This window comes from Ursus maritimus, unplaced genomic scaffold (assembly GCF_017311325.1).
Source record: "Ursus maritimus isolate PB19 unplaced genomic scaffold, ASM1731132v1 scaffold_12, whole genome shotgun sequence".
Lineage (NCBI taxonomy): Eukaryota > Metazoa > Chordata > Mammalia > Carnivora > Ursidae > Ursus > Ursus maritimus.
In genome coordinates, this window is record NW_024423564.1 from 69,710,379 (window position 1) to 69,727,855 (window position 17,477).

The following is a 17,477-nucleotide window of genomic DNA, read 5'->3' on the forward strand; positions in this document are numbered from 1 at the left end:
GCCCATGTTGCTTATCAGCCCTCCTGTCCCTGAGGCTGTTTCCAAAGGGACTGAGTATGGGGGTGAGGAGCGGCAGGGTGTCTCAAGAGGTCCTTCATCACCCCACAGGTCCCAAAGCCAGCCAGGGTCAGGGCCACTGCAGAACTCACGGGTCCAGGCCCAGCACTGATGGCCCCGCTACCCCAGTCTCTATCCCCACATGCCCACACGAAGGAGGCAAGACCAGACAGAACTCCATGTAGGCACCCGGATTCCCGGGCCCATGTGGCATCCAAGGATGGTCTGGTCCTAGTCAGTGAGCAGACATCAAGGCTGGGTGGAAACAGGTGAAAGGGAGCCTGGCCTTGGCAGGAGGAGGGGAGGAAGGGAAGGGGTCCCAAGGTCCGAGCAGGATCCCTATTGGGTGCACCCCTCCTCCTGGCCTGGCTGCAGAGCAACTGCTGGGGAGCCACTGTACTTGAGAACAGGTCGGCCTGACCACTCTGTCCCACGTTCATCTGTCCAGCTATCCCGCTGACCAACAGCTCTGAGCAGGGAACTCATGGGTCCCCAAGACAATGAGCCCAGTCACAGCCTCTCTAACCACCCCCCCAGTGTCAGACTGACCCCCACACATTCAGCTCAGGCTGCTTACCGTGCACACCACACCCCACTCCACACACAGCACACGCCACACACCTCACGCACTGCCTTACCCAGGGCACACGGGGCACCCCCAGCACACACGGGGTGCGTGTTAGCTGCTGTGTCCGTGACTACAAGGCAAGCGCTGCCACCAGCACTCGGAGCCCTCAGACCCAGGCCCCCCCAGGACAGAGCCAGAAACAGCTCATTCCTGCTCCCAGGCTCCCCCCAAGCGCTCCACCTCTCCGCCTCCCCTTCCTTAGCCCTCCCAGGACCTACCCAAGTCACCAGGGCCCTGCCCACATCTCCGCTGTGTGGCCCCCTCCGGGGCTTTGCTGACCACTGTCCTGCCTGGCCTGGAACCCACTGGCTCAGGCAGATCACACTGTCCAGAATGAGCTCCAAGCCCCTCACTCCCCACCTCCTGGAGGGAAAGGCCAAGAAGCAAAGCCTTTGCCTCCCCTCCCCCTCCCTCGAGAGGGAAAATGTCAGATTCTCTGTCTCAGTGGCGGCAGCGGGCGGGTTGGAGGGCCTATGTTCTCCTTTATGATTTTGAAGGTTTCCTGTCTCACATTTAGGTCTTTCATCCATTTTGAATTTATTCTTGTGTGTGATGTAAGAAAGTGGTCCAGTTTTCTTCTCTTTCATGTTGCTGTCTAGTTTTCCCAACACCATTTGTTGAAGAGACTGTCTTTTTTTCTATTGCATATTTTTTCCTGCTTTGTTGAATATTAGTTGGCCATATGGTGCTGGGTCCACTTCTGGATTTTCTATTCTGTTCCATTGATCAATGTGTCTGTTTTTGTGCTAGTACCATAGTGTCTTGATGACTACAGCTTTGTAATATAGCTTGAAGTCTGGCATTGTGATGCCTCCAGGTTTATTTTTCTTTTTCAGGGTTGTTTTGGCTATTTGGGGTCTTTTGTAGTTCCATACAAATAGGCAGTCGTGTTGGGGGAGCCGAGGGCAAAGGCCGCGACAAGGGAGCGCAGGGCCTCGAGCAGTGGGGCGTGTTCCCCGAGGCGGAGCCGCGTATGCCGGACGCTGGGCCCACTGCGGAACCACACGGGACAGGCGGCACAGGGCCAGAACTGCAGGCCTGGGCTCCCTTGTGGGAACATACGGCCCCCTCCTGAGCCTGGTGGCCGCAGCAGCCCTGAGCCACTCCCCTGATAAGCCCAGGACGTAGCAAGCTTGTGCACTTGTTCACGTACCCGTGGTTTGGGCGGACGTGCGGTGTGTGACACCTGTAAGGGACTCGCTCCTATTCCCAGCCCTCGAACCAGCCTCATCCTCTCCCCAGGCCTCCCGGGAGCGGCCCTGGCCCTCCTCCGGCTCAGCCCGCAGCCCCAGTCCGACTCTCCTTTCAGCCCTCTCGCACACACCTTGCGCGGGGGCAGGGAGCCTGGGCTGCTTCCTCCCGGCCCCGCCTCCTGGCACCTTCGAGGCCTCCCACTCCACTCCTTTCCGCCAGGCCAGGAGCCTGGTCAAGGTTACACAGACCAACGCGGTAAGTCAGCACTTCGTCTTCCGGGTGCTGCGTTTCAGGAGGAGGGGAGGCTGGCGGAGGCCCACGGTCCCACCCCCACAGCGGCCGGGGCACAAGCAGGGCAGGGACCTGCCCCACACGGACCCCAACGTCCTCAGACACCTCCCACAGCCCAGAAGCACAAACATCCCCCGGGCCCCTGCTAGAGGAACCTCCATTCAAGAATGTCCCTCAGGAGGGAGGGGTCCCCTCCCAAGTCTGAATCCTCCCCAACTTGGGGCCTGAAAGACCATTCTCATCGTCCTCATCCTTTAAAAGATAAGGGCAGTGGTGGGGGGGAGTGCCCACAAAGAAACTGGAGCGATAGGGATTCTGGGGGGGGGTGCTTTTCTTTCAACACCAGCACGGAGGTCCTCTTTCTTCCGAGAGTCTGATCAGATGCCCTCTGGGGCAGGAGCCACCTCCCAAATGTGGGGGTAGGACAGACGGCTCCCTGCGGGGGCAGACGCCCACAGGAGGGAGGGCAGGGCTGAACTACTTTGTCCCCTGGTTATGGCTATGGAAACTGAGGTCCTGGCCCCGGGCCTGTCCTCCGGGTCCCTACTCCACAGGTCAGTTCCCGCTGTGGGAATGGACAGTGAGCAGGGCTGCACCACGTAGATGATGCCATGGACGCCAGGGACCGCCAGCTTCTGGGCCCGGCAGCAGCTACCGTTCCCGCTGGAATCCCGGGACCTATTCAGTCCTCCAAACCAGCTCAGGGAGGAGGCATTACCTCCCTGTTTACAGATGGAGCAAACGAGGCTCAGAGGCAGAGTTACTTGTCCAGGTCACAAGCTAAGAGAGGAATTGGTCCGGAGCCCCTGCTCTTACCCACTGTCCCTCTAAACGGGACCCCCGCCACATACACACAGGAGACACACAGGCGCAAGGGAGTTACTGAATGGACGCACGCGAACACATCAAGCCACAGCGTAAAAATGGCCAACGTGAAAAGATGTTCAACTGCTCTTGTAATCAAAGAAATGCAAATTAAATTGAGATGCCATTTTTTGCCTATTAACTTGGCAAAGATTTTTTTTTAATGATAATTCCCACTGCTGGTGAGGATGTGCAGAAAAGAGGCCCTCTCATGCCCTGCTTGGTGGGAGTGTAAACTGACACAATCTTCTGGAAATACTGAAAGGCTTAAAAATTCATGTGTCCTTTGATCCAGCAATCCCACTTCCATGAATCTAGAATAAGGAAATAATCAGGAAGGTGAACCCATCTTCTGTGCACGGAAGCGCGTAGCACTTTATTCATAAAAGCAAGAACATGGGAACAATATGTGTGTCCAACAATAAAGGAATGGCTACATAAATTAAGGCACCTCGTGTGATACCTGCGGCCATCAAACTAATGATACAGGATATTTAATGGTGAGGAAGATGTTCCTGGTATGTCATTTTGAAAAGCAGTCTACAAATGAGGGGCGCCCAGCTGGCTCAGTCGGTGGAGCATGCATGCAACTCTTGATCTCGGGGTTGTGAGTTCGAACCCCCTATTGGGTGCAGAGATTACTTAAAAACAAAATCTTGGAAAAAACAATAAAAGCAGTCTACAGATCATTGGGCAGGACGTGATCCCATTTTTCTTATACAACTGACGCTTGGACACGGGTTTGAACTGCACAGGTCCACTTATACGTGGAATTTTTTGGATAAATACAGTACAGTACTACAGTACTATACAAATGTATTTTCTGCCATGATTTTCTTTTCTTTTAATTTATTTTTTTTAGTAATCTCTACACTCAATGTGGAGCCTGAAGTCACGACCCCGAGCTCAAGAGTCACATACTTTCCTGACTGAGCCAGCCAGGTGCCCCCCTCATGATTTTCTTAATAAGATCTTCTTTTCTCTAGCTTACTTTATCAGAAGAATACAGTATATAATACATACAGAAGATATGTGTTAATTGATTATATGGGTTTTTTTTTTTTTAAGATTTTATTTATTTGGGAGAGGAACGGGAGCACAAGCAGGGGCAGAGGCGGAGGGAGAAGCAGACCCCCCGCTGAGCGGGGAGCCCAACATGGGGCTCCATCCCAGGACCCCGAGATCATGACCTGAGCGGAAGGCAGACGCTTAGACGACTGAGCCCCCAGGCGCCCCTCATCGACTTTATGTTATTGTTAAGGCCTCTACTAGATACTAGGCTATTGGTAGTTAAGTTTTGGGAGAGTCAAAAGTTATATGCAGATTTTCCACTGCTTGGCGGGGGGATGGGTGGGGGGGGTGGGGGGGTGGGGGGGGTGTGTGTGTGTCAGCACACCTAACCCCTGCGCTGTTCAAGTGTCAACTGCATACATAATGCCTGCACAGAAAATGGACCCTAAGGAAAGAACCAAGTGTCACCGGTAGAGGCAAGATAACAGGTGAGTTTTACTTTTTCCTATGTGTTATTTTATACTTCTCAAATTTTCAACAGTGAACGGGTATTGTTACCGCCATTTTTTTAAAAAAGGCAACAATCAAGGCTGTATTTTGAAAATACACACAGATGTATTCAGGCTGATGAATCCATTGTGGCTGGGGGCCGATCCTGTCCTTCCCCATCCCGTGGTTTCCTACGCCCCCAAGAAAGTGTTCATTTCTCAGCCGAGTCCTGTGAGATCTGCCCTCCGGCCTCTCCAGATTGCCCCGCCTTCTCTCTGTGCCCTCCAACTCCAGCCACCTCCCAAGCCGAACTGCGCAACTCAGCACTCCCTGAAAGCTCCCTTCTTTCCTGCTTCTGGGCCTTGGCGCGTGCTGCTGCTGTCCTTTCTGCCTAGGCCCCCACCCTGGCTCCCACTTACCCTTAGGGCTCAGCTCAGACAACAGTCCCCTCTCCTTTGTGCTCCCCTAGCTGCCCCCATAAGACTTACTGGAGACGTCTCAAGGGCAGAGCCCAGGTCAGATGACCCTCTGGACTTCACAGCAGCATTAGGGAGTATTTGTGAATGAATGCAGGAGCCAGGAGGTGAGGAGACACTAAAATCCACACACAGAGTCCTAGCCCCCAGCCTGGGGCCCTTGTTCATAAGAGCTACAGGGAACACAGCTCTCTGAAGCCCCGCCCCGCCAGTTTCCACAGGAAAATCCGATCCACTGCCACAAGCCATGTAACCCCAAGCCACGTAACCCCAACGATAGAGAACTGCAGCCCCACACGTCAGGTCAGACCTCTGACCCTACCGAGCAGTGCCACGGCTCCGCAGGAGGATGCAAAGACACCAGGCACACACTCAACAATCCAGGCCAGATCCAATGACCATCCCCGTCCACATCTGACCTTTGCCGACGCCAAGATGGCCAGGTCTCCTTTCTGCCAAACACACACCAGCCCCTGACAGGGCCAGGGCTGGCTGACAGGCTCTCCCCGCATGCCCCTCTACACACCCGCCACGCTGCTCCCCGGCACACACCTTCAAGAACCGAGAGCTTGGCACTCGTGTTGATCTCTCCCAGACTGTTGGTGGCTGTGCACTCATAGATGGCTTCATCCCGCTGCACCCGCAAAGGCTGGATCCGCAGCACAGACCCTGCCCCATCGTCAAACTCAATGACCTGCCAGAGGACAGACACAGGGTCACAGCCTGCTTAGGGTCAGACATCCTCCCACCTCCAAAAGGCCCCTGAGGAGGGAGACCAAGGAGAGGGGATGTAGGGCCGGACCCCAGAAGGGCATAGGCAGACCGTGAGCCCTGCCTGCCCCTTCCTGCCCAAGGTTATACCTCAAAGCGCTGGGAGCTGACTTTCTTCCCCTTCTTCATCCAGGTGATGCGTGGCTTGGGGTCCCCTGTGGCTTGGCACACGAAGGAGGCCACTCCTCCTGACAGCCCAGTCTGGTCCTCAGGGACCTTAATGAAGACAGGTTTGCCTGGAGAAATGGAGACACCAAGTCACCACGGGACAGTCACTACAGAGATGGCCAACACTCCACAGGTGGCAGTCACGGGGGTGGCAAGAAGATCTATAAAGAAAATATTAGGGGCACCTGGGTGGCTCAGTTGGTCAAGCGTCTGACTCTTGGTTTCGGCTCAGGTCATGATCTCAGGGTTGTGAGACCGAGCCCTCATCAGGCTCTGCGTGCAGAGTGGAGTCTGTTTGAGATTCTCTCTCTCTCCCTTTTCCCCCTTCCTTCCCCCCTTGCTCTCTCTCTAAAATAAGTAAATCTTTAAAAAAGAAAGAAAGAAAAGAAGAAAGAAAGAAAAGGAGGAGGAAGGGAGGGAGGGAGAGAGGGAAAGAAAATACTAATAGTGACACCTAACCCTTATAAAGTGTTTACTATGTGCCAGGCACTATTCAAAGAGCTGTAGCATATGAAGTGAGTGCCATAATTACGTCTGCTTATAAAGAAGAAAATCAAGACACAGAGAGGTTAAGGGATTTATCCAACATGACACAGCCGGTTTGTGGCAGAGCTGAGATTTGAACCCAGGAGTTCTGAGTCTGGAGTCCATGCTCTAACGGCTACACTCTGTCTCCCACCCCCCCATCAATCCCAAGCTCAAGGACAAAGGCATGCGGAGAGCTGCCTGGAAGAGCCCCACCGTCTCTCCCAGACTTGCCCCGCCCCCCGCCACTGCTCTCCACCTGTGATGGTACCTCCATCTACCCCAAAGCTCAAGCCAGAAACCGTGACTCCTCCTCTCTCTCAGCCCCCACATACCAGCAGTCCCGAAAGGCCTAGACATTCCGCCTCTTAAGTATCTCTGGACGTCTTCCCAGGTGAATGCTTTCCTGTAAATCTGCACCCCCACCCGCCCCCACTGCTCGGTTATTGCCTTCTGAGACAGCTAGCCTGCACATCTCCCCCAGGTGTCCACCGGGAGGCGGGGGGAGGGGAGGGAAGAAGGGGCCTCAGACACTGTACTGTCGTGCCCATATCACCTCGGTACACACACCAGGGTTGACCTGGAGCTCCTGCCCCTATGAATCCCACCTCCCGGGGTCACAAGACAGGAGAAACCTGCTTTCATTAAGACGTAGCAACGCCTCGTTAATCCTGACAGAGGATCCATTTCCTATTAATCAGGCCAATGAACAGCTCTAGGAAGGCTAATACCGTGAGAAATGACCTTTCAGACCACCTGCTCAGCGCCGATGAGCCCCGGCCCGACCTGACCCAATCCCTGGCACAGAAACGTGTGTGTGCCATGATGACAATCTCTCCCTAAGCACCCACTCTGCACCAGGAATTTTATCTCATTTAGTCCTTCTTCGTTGGTATTCCCAGTTTACAGGCTCAGAGAGGTCAAGTCACTTGCCCGAAGGCACAGAGCCAATGAGTGGCACATCTGAGACTTGACTTCAAGCCTGTCTGACTCCAAGACACCTGGTGCAGAACAGGGGGGCCTTGTGAAGAGCAGGGTCCATGGTGTGCTGGGGGGAGCTGGACTAGAGAAGGTGGAGGAGTGAGTGGGGGGTGAGGAAGTGGAGGGAAGAGGTGCAGTGACCGTTTATAGGACACTGGCCGTGACGGGAAGGTACAGAAAAGATGGCACCTAGAGGGGATGAGGGGTCAAGGGAGGTTTACATCTTGGTTTCTTTTTTGGTTTCCTAAGACATGAAAGACAACGTTTACATGCTGACAGCAAGGAGGCAGCAGAGAGGGAGAGGGTGCTAATCAAGGGTCCAGGGAAGGGACGGGCGCAGTTCCTGAGGAGGGGAGCGGCTGGGGGATCACCAGGTCAGCAGTTACAGCTGCACATACACACAGCAGGAAGGGAACCACCTCACTGAACACCCCAGAGACCGGGTTATGTAACTTTTAAGCAAGTCACTCATCATCTCTGAGCCGCCATTTTCTCATCTGCAAAATGGTGCTAGGGACCCAAGGGTCTGTGCAGACTCTCATTCGTATTATTAGTTTTGAAACAAAGATGCAGAGCATCTTAGCATCTTCATTTGAGAGATGGAGAAATGGTGGCTCAGAAGGCTACATAATGGACAAGTCACAGAGATGTGGGGGTGGAGCTAGGGTTTGATTGGCGTTCCAAATCCTAAGCTCATCTTCCAGCACCAGCACCCAAGACTCCATGGAGGACAGAAACTCAGGCCCCACCTGAGTGCTCTTGGAATAGAGGGGGTGAGGCCGCTGGGCCAGAAGAGCCAGGGGCAGCCTTGATGGGAGCCGGAGTGGCCTGGGGATAACAGAGGTTCTAGAAGCTTCAGTTTGCTTCACATTTCCTCTGACTGCACTCTGAAGGAGGCTCCAGACTCTCCCAGTCTGTGGTTGTCTGCAGAGCCTGTCCCTTTCAAAAGGGTCCCCTCGGATAGGCCTCTGCCCACGCAAGCTCCACTGGGTGTGCAGTGCCCCCGCACCCTGTGCACTGCCCCCCCTCACACCTGAGGACCTACACACCAGCAGCTCCGCGATCTCCTTCCACAACGCCACCACCTTAGTCCAGATACCACCTTCCCCTGACTGGACACTCCGCCAGCCCGACAAGCTGTGTCCCTGCCTCCAATCTTGCCCCCTCCAGTCTAGTCTCCATTCAGCAGCCAGACTGAACTGACTCTCTCCTCTAAAGCCCTGAGAGGGCCTCCCACTGCTATGAAAACAGAATTTCAACTCCTTTCATGGTGGACAGAGCCCTGTCAGGTCTAACCCCAGTTGCGCTCTATCACGCCCCCTCCCCTGTAACCCCCAGCCCAGGCTTCCCATCCCCCCATAAGCAATGTTTCCTGTGGCCTCAGGGCCTTTGCATAAGCTGTTCCTGCTGCCACAAACCTCTTAGACATCCTCTTTACCTTCCTGATCCCATCTTAAACATCATTTCCTCAGAAAACCTTCCTTGGTCTCCCTGTCATTGTCCCCTGCTCCATGAGGTCAGTTCCTGGTTTTAGGCTCTCTGTTAACTCCCTCTGCCTCTCTCATAGCACCGTTCACAGTTTGTTACATAGTACGTGTGTGAGGTTATTACTTTTTCTACGTTTGGGGGTAGTACTTGGCTCACAGCTGCTTCCCCACACAGAACAATACCCCGGGGCAGAACGGACACCATGCCTGCTTTGCTTCCTGCCCTGTCCCTGTTGCCCGACTCAGTTCCTGGCACGAGGGTGTGGAAGCAATGAAGGAGGGACCTGATGAGGGAATGCCCGAGGAGGAGGGAGACTGCAGCCCCTTACACACCAGAGGGAAGCCCGTTCTACCGGGGAAAGAAGCCCAGGGTAGAAACCCTCTCTGGCTCTTGCCTCAACGTGTCGGCGGCAGAAACCAGAGGCTGAAACCTGCTGAACCGGAATGGCCGGGTGAGCGGCCTGGGGGCGGGGCCTCCCCGCCAAACAAAGAACCCAGAAGCTGGGGAGGAGAGCCAGGTCCGGGTCACGGGAGCAGCAAGAGCAGAGAGAAGGGAAAAGGCCTGAGGACTGTGTGCAGGCTGGACGGGGCCCAGGGCCTGGGGCCACCGGGGAGGCAGAACACCCTTGGAGGCTGGAGAGGAGCCAGTGCCCCGCCCAGCCCACCCACTCGCCAGACTGGCAGAGCCTCCCAAGCCCGGTGCGCTGGGGCGGGGGCAGTGGGAGCAGGGGCTTCCTCTCCCTTGGGCCTCGGCTTCCCAAACCCACCCCCACTCCCACCCAGGGTCCCCTCACCCAGCACTGCAGCTAAAGCCCAGCTCATCCTCGTCCCAAAGCCCTGCCGAGCTCTTGCCCCTTTTGTTCACCCAGGCCAACTTTTGGGGAGCACAAATGTGACCACGTCTCTCCCCAGCTACAAACTCTGTGCTGACTCCTGTCTCCCCGCTGCCCTCCCCACACTTGCTCCTGCTAAGCGTCAGGCTCGCCCTTCCTCTTTCCAAACCGAGCACCTACCATGGGCCAAGCACTGTGCTGGCACAGCTCGGCCCTGGTGGACTTGCCCAGACAGGCCAGGGCACCTCCTTGCCTTTGTGTGTGCCCTGCCCTTCTCCTGCACCCCACCCCCTGGGGAGCCCGGGAGCCTGCGTGCATCAGCAGCCCTTGGGGTTCCCATTCCAACACCCATCACAGCTACACTGACTGACGACGTCCACAGGCACACGGTCAAAATCAGGCAACTTGACCATTCTGCCTGGTGCTGACTCCTGAGTTGGTGGTCAGGGAAGGTCTGAAGAACTCCAGGGATCCCGTGCCAGGAGGGGCTTTCTGCATCCCTCCTGGCCCCCCTCCCTCATGGCATGGAGGCTGGGGGCCACACAGCTCTTTGGGCAGCGGCTCCCAGAGGTGCGCCCTGGGACACTCTCCACGCAAGCAGGCCATTGAGCCCATGAACGGTGGGAATGAGGGGCCTCAAAAGGAAACCAGCGGGCTGGCTTGGGGAGAGGGTGGGCACACCTCGGGGGGGGGGTGTTCAGACAGCCAAACTGGGCCACCTTGGAGGCTCCTCCACAGGGAGACGGACCGCTATTCTGTGCCTGCCCTGGGGAGTACACACACACGTACACACGTGTGTACACGGAAGCGGAGAGCAGACACAGCCACGAGGGAGTGAGGGACGGCGAGGCAGGGGAGGGAGCTCCTGGAGAGGTGGATTTCCCAGGCCCTGAACCGCCTAATGAGCTGGGGACTCATTAACTCTGGCTCCTGTGACCGCTCCTGGCGCCCTCCAGAAGGGAGCCCGCTCAGAGACAACCCTGGGTTCCCAGGGGACACACAGGGAGCCCCAGGTTATGGCCTCGGATGGAGGGACCACATACTCGGTGCCAGGTGCCTTGAACATGGGACCTCAGTTAACCTTTCCAGGTAGGAATGATTACCCTCGTTGTGTAATAGGAAAACAGGCCCAGAGAGAAAAAGCAATGTGCCGGAAGTGCCACAGAGGGCAGAGTCTAGGCAGGCCACCAGGTCCTACCCACCCAGTGGCCCTACCTACCCATATGGCTGGTGTGTGGGGGGGTATGACATGACACACACACCCTCAGCTATGCAGGCCCTTGCCCCCACCCTGCCCCCCACCTGCCCCTCCAGCTGTGGGGTGTCCTGCTCTTGACTCTTAGGATTCCAAGTAACCCTGCTCAAACCTGATCACCCATGCTGCATCCCTGCCTCTGCCCCATGCTGTCTGGGGACAAAGGTTTTCACCGTAGCTCTCTCATGAGCTCCATGGAGAAGCCCAGGGCCATTCCTGTGCCCCCCACCCAATCTCATCCCATTATGTACCAACCCCCATTAGCAAATATCCAGTCACCCTGCAGGGTTCCCTTCTTCGAGGAAGCCTTCCAGCGCCCCTGCCAGGTGCTTAGACCTCTGTGCCCCACCCCCCCCACCCCCCAGAGCACACACACTGGAGTAATGCACACTGCAGGGTCCAAAGGCAGGCCTGTGTGGCCACCTGGCACCTGAATCCCACGTGAGAGCAGTAGAAACCTCTTCCTGCTTGGGACTGCCTCTAGCCCCACGAGCCGTCCCCTTGGGAAACCACGAAGCCCTGGGCTTGGGGAACTGCCCAAGCCCCATGTGCCTGGGTCTCCATCCGAGCTGACTCGGCATTAACGCTGGGGCCTCTGGGCTAACTCTTGGCAGCTGCTTCTCCACCCCCCTTCCCTCCGCTCCCCTCAGAGGCCAGGGCTCCCATTCATTTGTCTGGTTAAGAGGCCTATAGAAACACATTTGTCCGCTCTGCGCTTCACTGCTCCGGTCGTCAATTCTCTGGGGCGCCTGCCCTACCTTTCGCAGCAGCTCTGTCCACGTTTGCCCACTCACCCCTGGCTAGAAGTCTCCCGAGCCCAGCCTAAGCCTGGCCACCGTGGGAAGGGCACAGGTCCAAAAGCACACGTAGCACAGGCAGGTCTGTAAGCTAGACCGGCCTCCTGGGGCCAGGTCCCCACAGGTCCCAGCCCAGGCCCCTCCGCCATGGCTCTCTGCCTGGGAGCAGAGCCCCGCTCACCCTATTTCAACATCTCCAGCTGGTTCCTACCTTCCAGACCCTGGTTTTGGGGTTCTGGGTCTCAAGAGACCAGCGTGGAGGTTCTGGGACTCTGCTCCAAATACCGTTCCGCTCTGCCCCCCAAGTGGCACATGACCCAGACTCTGGGAGGAAGTGTATAGGAACTGGTCAGGTAAGAGGAAGAGGAAGAGTGTTCCAAGCAGAGGGATCAGAAGGAACGGAGGCCTGGAGAGCGCATGGTGGCAGAGAAGTCAGCATGGTGGGAGTGCGGGGCGGGGGGCAGAGTGCAGGATGAGGTTGGCAGAGGCTGGAAAATGCAGGGCCTTGAGAGGCATGAGACCCCGAGGCTTGATCCTGAAGGCGACAGGGCAGGAGAGTGAGGGATTTTAAACTAAGGGGCGACACAGTCAGGCTTTCGTTTTCAACCCGACTCTTACTTTGGAAGGAAGAACGGCTTGTGAGGGAACCGAGGCAGGGAAGCCATTGGGAGGCAGCTGCGTGTGAAAGCCCAGACAGGAGCTGAGGGTGGCTTGGGTGAAGGCAGCGGAGGGGAAGGTGGATGCATCCCAAAGATGTTTAAAAGGGAGAAACAGGAGCTGGTGATGGATTAGCTGTGGGGTATGAGACAGGGAGGAGGCCCGGGTTCTGACTTGGGTGGTGCGGTGGGTGGTGATGCCATTGGCCAGGAGAGAGAACACAGAAAGAGGAACAGGTTTGGAGGGATGAGGGTACGCGTTAGGGCATGCAGCAGGAGGGGAAGGCAGTTAGTCTCCCAGGATGTGTCGTCGGAAAGCCCGGCTGGCTGCTCCTGCCTCTGCCCTCAAGCTCCCGTCCAAAGGCCATGAGAGTGTCCAGGGTGAGGTCGGGGGAGCAAGGACAGTACTTCAGTGTCCAAGGGCTACTGACCACACCTGACTGTTGACAAGCCTTTGCCTCCCTGCCAACGTCAGAGTCACACCCAGTGACTTCTACCCCAACCTGGCCCTGCAGGCTCAAGCTCTCCCAGCAGCCCCAGCCAGGCCTGGAGATCACCCCCACCCACCCAGGCCTGCACCTCAAAGCTCCTACTACCCCTCATGGCCCTCTCCCCCTGCGCCCCCCCCCCCAAGGAGGAACGCCCTTCCATTCCCCTGGCCCTACTAGCCCCACCAGGCCCCAGCCTCAGAGGACAAAGGGCAGGGTGACCTGGTCCCACCCCTCTCCAGGATCTGGTCCTGAATAATTAATGAGCCATTAGGAGAAAGGGCCTGGGTGGGGCAAGGAGAGAGATCTGTGCCCAGATACTTGGAGTCGGGGGTGAGGGAAGCCCTATGGCCCGCTGACCACCAGGCTGACCCCCAGGTTGGCCCTTGGCCACCTCTGGGCTCTGGACAGGCTGGGAACAGCCCCTTCCCCCAGGGACCTTGGCTCCGACCTCACCCCTCCCAGTCAGTGTGCAGATTGGCTAAATCTGCCCTGTGCTCCGCCTCCCACCAGTAACCAAGCAGTGGTAACCATGGTGACGGGGCGGGCTGCGGCCAGTCTTGTAGTGCCAGGCAGGGGGAAGGGCGTCAGGAAAGGGAGGAAAGTTCGGAGTTGGATTTCGGCAGGGGACAATCCCTCTTCCCCCAACACACACACACACGCACGCACGCACGCACACAGAGCCCAGCTTCTTGCTGGCCAGGTGCAATCTTCCCGCGATTCCCCAGGCTGAGGGGTTGGGGGAAGGGAGACACCCCTTTGCCTGGAAGGTGGTGAGAAAGGGGAAGGAGGGGCTCAGTGTCCCCACATCTGAAGCCCAAAGGTCTGGCCCAGGGAAGGAAGGGGCTATGGTGGCTCTGGCTTCTCATCACTCCCTGGACCTGTGGACTCAGCCAGTGTCCCATGCACACACCCATGTACGTTCCTTGTGGGCCAGCACCCCTATTCCCTCTCCGCTCTGACATGGCTCGTACTGTGTCTTCCACACAGATCTGCAGTGGCAGACACAGTACACGCCGAAGCACGTCGCCCGATGACCACATGAATCCTGGACATGTCTCACCCCCGTTCCATAAAACGGGGTCACACTTAGCCATGCTCCACCCTGCAGCGCCTTAAGGGACACACAGGATGCTCCCAGGAAGCACGGGGCTGGAGCCCTTCTCAGAGGGGGGTTCTCTAACCGAGGGAGGGGGGTCTCTCTAGGACAGAAGGAGGTCTGGGGAGGTGTCTAATGATCCTGCCTCTTGTAGTAGCTGGCTGTGTCCCCACCCTAGATTCCTGCTAGGAGGAACGCCACCTTTTGACCTGGGAGGTCCCACAGCTTGAGGGGTCAGACTTACTGTCACCATGGGCACCTGCCACCAAACCAAGCATCATGAGCGCGGGCACAAGGGGCACCATCGTCTTCCCTGGGGCTGGCTCAGGGGCCATCCAGGGCTCTAGCACCACAGCCAGCCACAGCCCAGGACAATCAACCTGTGATGGAGAGAAGGGTACAGCCAGTTAGCTGGTATCCAGTGATGTCCCTACCGCCCACTTATGCCACCTCCTGGCCCCCACTCACCACCCAGACCACACTCATCCTCACTGACCATCCAGAGCCCCGTTCAACAGACACCCCCCTCCTCGACCTTGGACTGTGCGATGGCCACCCGGACCCACAGAGCCCTGTGATGACCCAGGCTCCTCACTGATCCCCCACCTCAGCGACTCCAAGGATAACCCAACAGTCACCCTGTAGGGAGACAGCACAAGAGGCCTTCAGCTCATTCTCTAAACCTGAGTAGGAGGGCAGGGGGCCACTGAGACCAGAGGATGTACCCGGCTGTTCTATCCCAGACTGTGAGTTTCCAACTTGCCTCCATAAGGGGACAGGGATGGGGAAACAGGGTGGGAAGACACAGAGACACAAAGACCAACCAAAACAAGAGACAGGGAGCAGTGAGAAGGGAGCAGAAGCACGCGGGCCAGGGACTCTGGAGTCCTGGGGACATCCCATCGCCTCTTGTCTCCGCAGCAGGGAGGGAGGAAGCCGTGGGCCAGACCCTGCATACTGAGCACAGGCCCCAGAGCACAGACTTGTAGGAGCACACAGAATACAGGTAGCAGAGACCTGAAGCCAAAGCCACACACGTCCAGGCTCGCCAGGACGTGCTCTTGACAAGTCGTAGCTGCCCTGCCTGGCCACCCTTGTCCTACCCAATTCCCATGGCACCTTCCCACTCCAAAAGGAAACCACAGGGAGGCCCTGGTGTGGCCAGGACTGGGGGTGCTGGACCCTCAGATTCCAGCCACACCTCCTCTGCCCTTGCCCTAGCGGCCCAGGGGCAGATCCAGCTTCCGGGAGCTGCTTGCTCAGAGCCGCCTTCCAGACGGAGACAGGCACCTGTGCACAAGGAAGGCTGTGTTTGGGATTGGCGGAATGCCTCCCAGGCCTTTGCTCCTGGGGCTCCTCCGCCAGGTGTGCCCTCCCCAGCCTGCCAGGCACCTGTGTGAAGCCTTCGGCATGGCCACAGCGTACACTACGGAGACACAGCTCTGCTATCACAGCCCCGATGATGGGCTCCCAAGGGCCTCTCCCCTGTGGCGCCCCCACCCAGGGGACTTGAGGGGAGCCACAACAGCGCCCACCAGCTCTGCTCACCCTTCACTCTGAGCAGGTGGCTGGTACACGAGAGGCCCCTCAAGAATGCTCTGAAAGCACAACAGGACACAGAGGGGGCGGGGGTGGCGATGAACACACCCTGGGGCCCTGCAGTGGTCCCATGGACTCCGGTGGGAGGGTCTACATCAGACCCAGGTACCAGCTGGCCCACAGTGGTAAGAGAATTTGCAAGGAAGTGATGAGGCCGGGGAATGTGAAGGGGCAGGGCTCAAAGATGGCTCTGCTCCTGCCTGGAACTTGAACTCTAGTCTCAACTGGGACAGTCGGAGGTCCCAAGACTGCTGGGCAGTAGGTCAGCAGAGGCGCTAAGACAAAATGGGCAGGACTGTGAAGTGGGGTAGGCGCTGAGTGGGCAAAGGGCACAAAGGGCAAAGTGCAGGAGATGTCCTCTGTCCCAAGATCTGGCTAAAAGTCTTAGCAGCTGAGAAGCAAAAGCAAGAAAGCTGAAGAGGGGCGGTGGGCACCCGGCCCCATTTACACCATGCCTGGGGTTCCACTCAGTGACCACAAAGATCCAGTGGCTGAGACCAGGAGGGGGGGTCCCCACCATGGTGTCTGGGAAGGAGGTCCCATAGCACCAAGGCCCCGTCTGAGCTCGGTCACCAGGGCGCTGAGGCAAAGCCACGGCACCAGTCAGAGAATTCAAGTTCTCGGCAGACACCCGGCGGCGGACTGCCGGGCCGGGCTGCCACACGGACACGGCTCCCCGACGCGAGCAGCCTGTGGCCCCTGGTGCAGACGCCATGGCTTTACAGCTCAGGGCTGCGTCGGGCACCGCAGACCGGGCGGAGGGGCCTAGTCCAGCCATCACGGGAACGACAACGGCGTATTCACGGAGGTCTCGCTCCGGGGCGCGAGCATTCTGGGTGTGCACCCCCTCCCCAGGGGAGACACCACGGGGGTGTAACCCACAGGAACACACAGCATGGGGGGCAGATCTCCCTGGTGTGAACTAAAGGGGCTAAAGCTACAAAGAAGAGAGGTCACAGAGGCACAAATGTGCAGCGCGGTCGGCGTGGGATGGAACTCCCGGTACGGTGCTCACGGAGGCACAGCCCTGTAGCACTCTAGCTCCTGGGGGGCACGTCACGGAGCTGTGGCTGTCCGGCCCAGACACCACAGGAGAGTAGACGGAGGGTACACACATCCTGGGGATGGAGCTGCCTGACAGACATTATAGGGGCATAACTTCCCAGTACATTGTTGTAGGGGTATAACCCCCCCCCCCGACATAGACATGGGGTGTGAGTCCCCAGTACAGCCATCGAGGGGGCCTAACTCCAGAGCAGAGGTCCTGTGGTACAGTCTAGGATGAGATTCTGGCCGTGGGTGTCAGGACAACTGGGGCCTCTGGCAACCCCACCCCCAGTGTGGGAGAGACAAGTGACACTGACCTGGGGATTCCAAGGGCCCCCTATGTACCTGAGTCTGGGATACGAGCACACTATTCAGATACAGAAAGCAGGACAGACAAAGGTAGAGAAGTTGAAAACAAAGACATTCCCTCTCCAAAGAGCTTCTCCCAGAGGTGCGTGGACACAGGGACATGGCTACCCAGAGACCGGAGACACAGGGAACACACGGACACGGACACGTTCTTAGGGAACTACTCCGGCAACCACACTGCTGTCCAAGCCAGGACACCTCTGCCCACCCCAGACTCCGGAAACACAGCCTGCCCCCAGCTCCAGAACCCCCTCCTCCAAGTCCTGGATCCCTGGGCCTTGCCTCGGTCTAGACCTTGGCCCTGTCCCCGCCCGGGAGCGCTCAGGGTCACCTTGGGGAGAAGGCAGGGGAGGGGCAGGGAGGTGGGACCGATGCTAACCTTGCTGGGGTCG

The 17,477-nt window shown here is 57.6% G+C and overlaps 1 protein-coding gene across 1 annotated transcript in view; it reads right to left on the reverse strand.

Moving 5' to 3' along the window:
• Positions 1–17,477, reverse strand: part of PTPRF (protein tyrosine phosphatase receptor type F) — an 87,982-nt gene that overhangs the window by 59,357 nt on the left and 11,148 nt on the right. Inside the window, exons 3-5 of the mRNA XM_040627409.1 lie at positions 14,315–14,450; positions 5,872–6,017; positions 5,563–5,704 (exon numbers count right to left, since the gene is read on the reverse strand). Coding sequence (XP_040483343.1) covers positions 5,563–5,704; positions 5,872–6,017; positions 14,315–14,405 — 379 coding nt within the window. The 5' untranslated portion in view covers positions 14,406–14,450. The remainder of the gene's footprint in view (positions 1–5,562; positions 5,705–5,871; positions 6,018–14,314; positions 14,451–17,477) is intronic.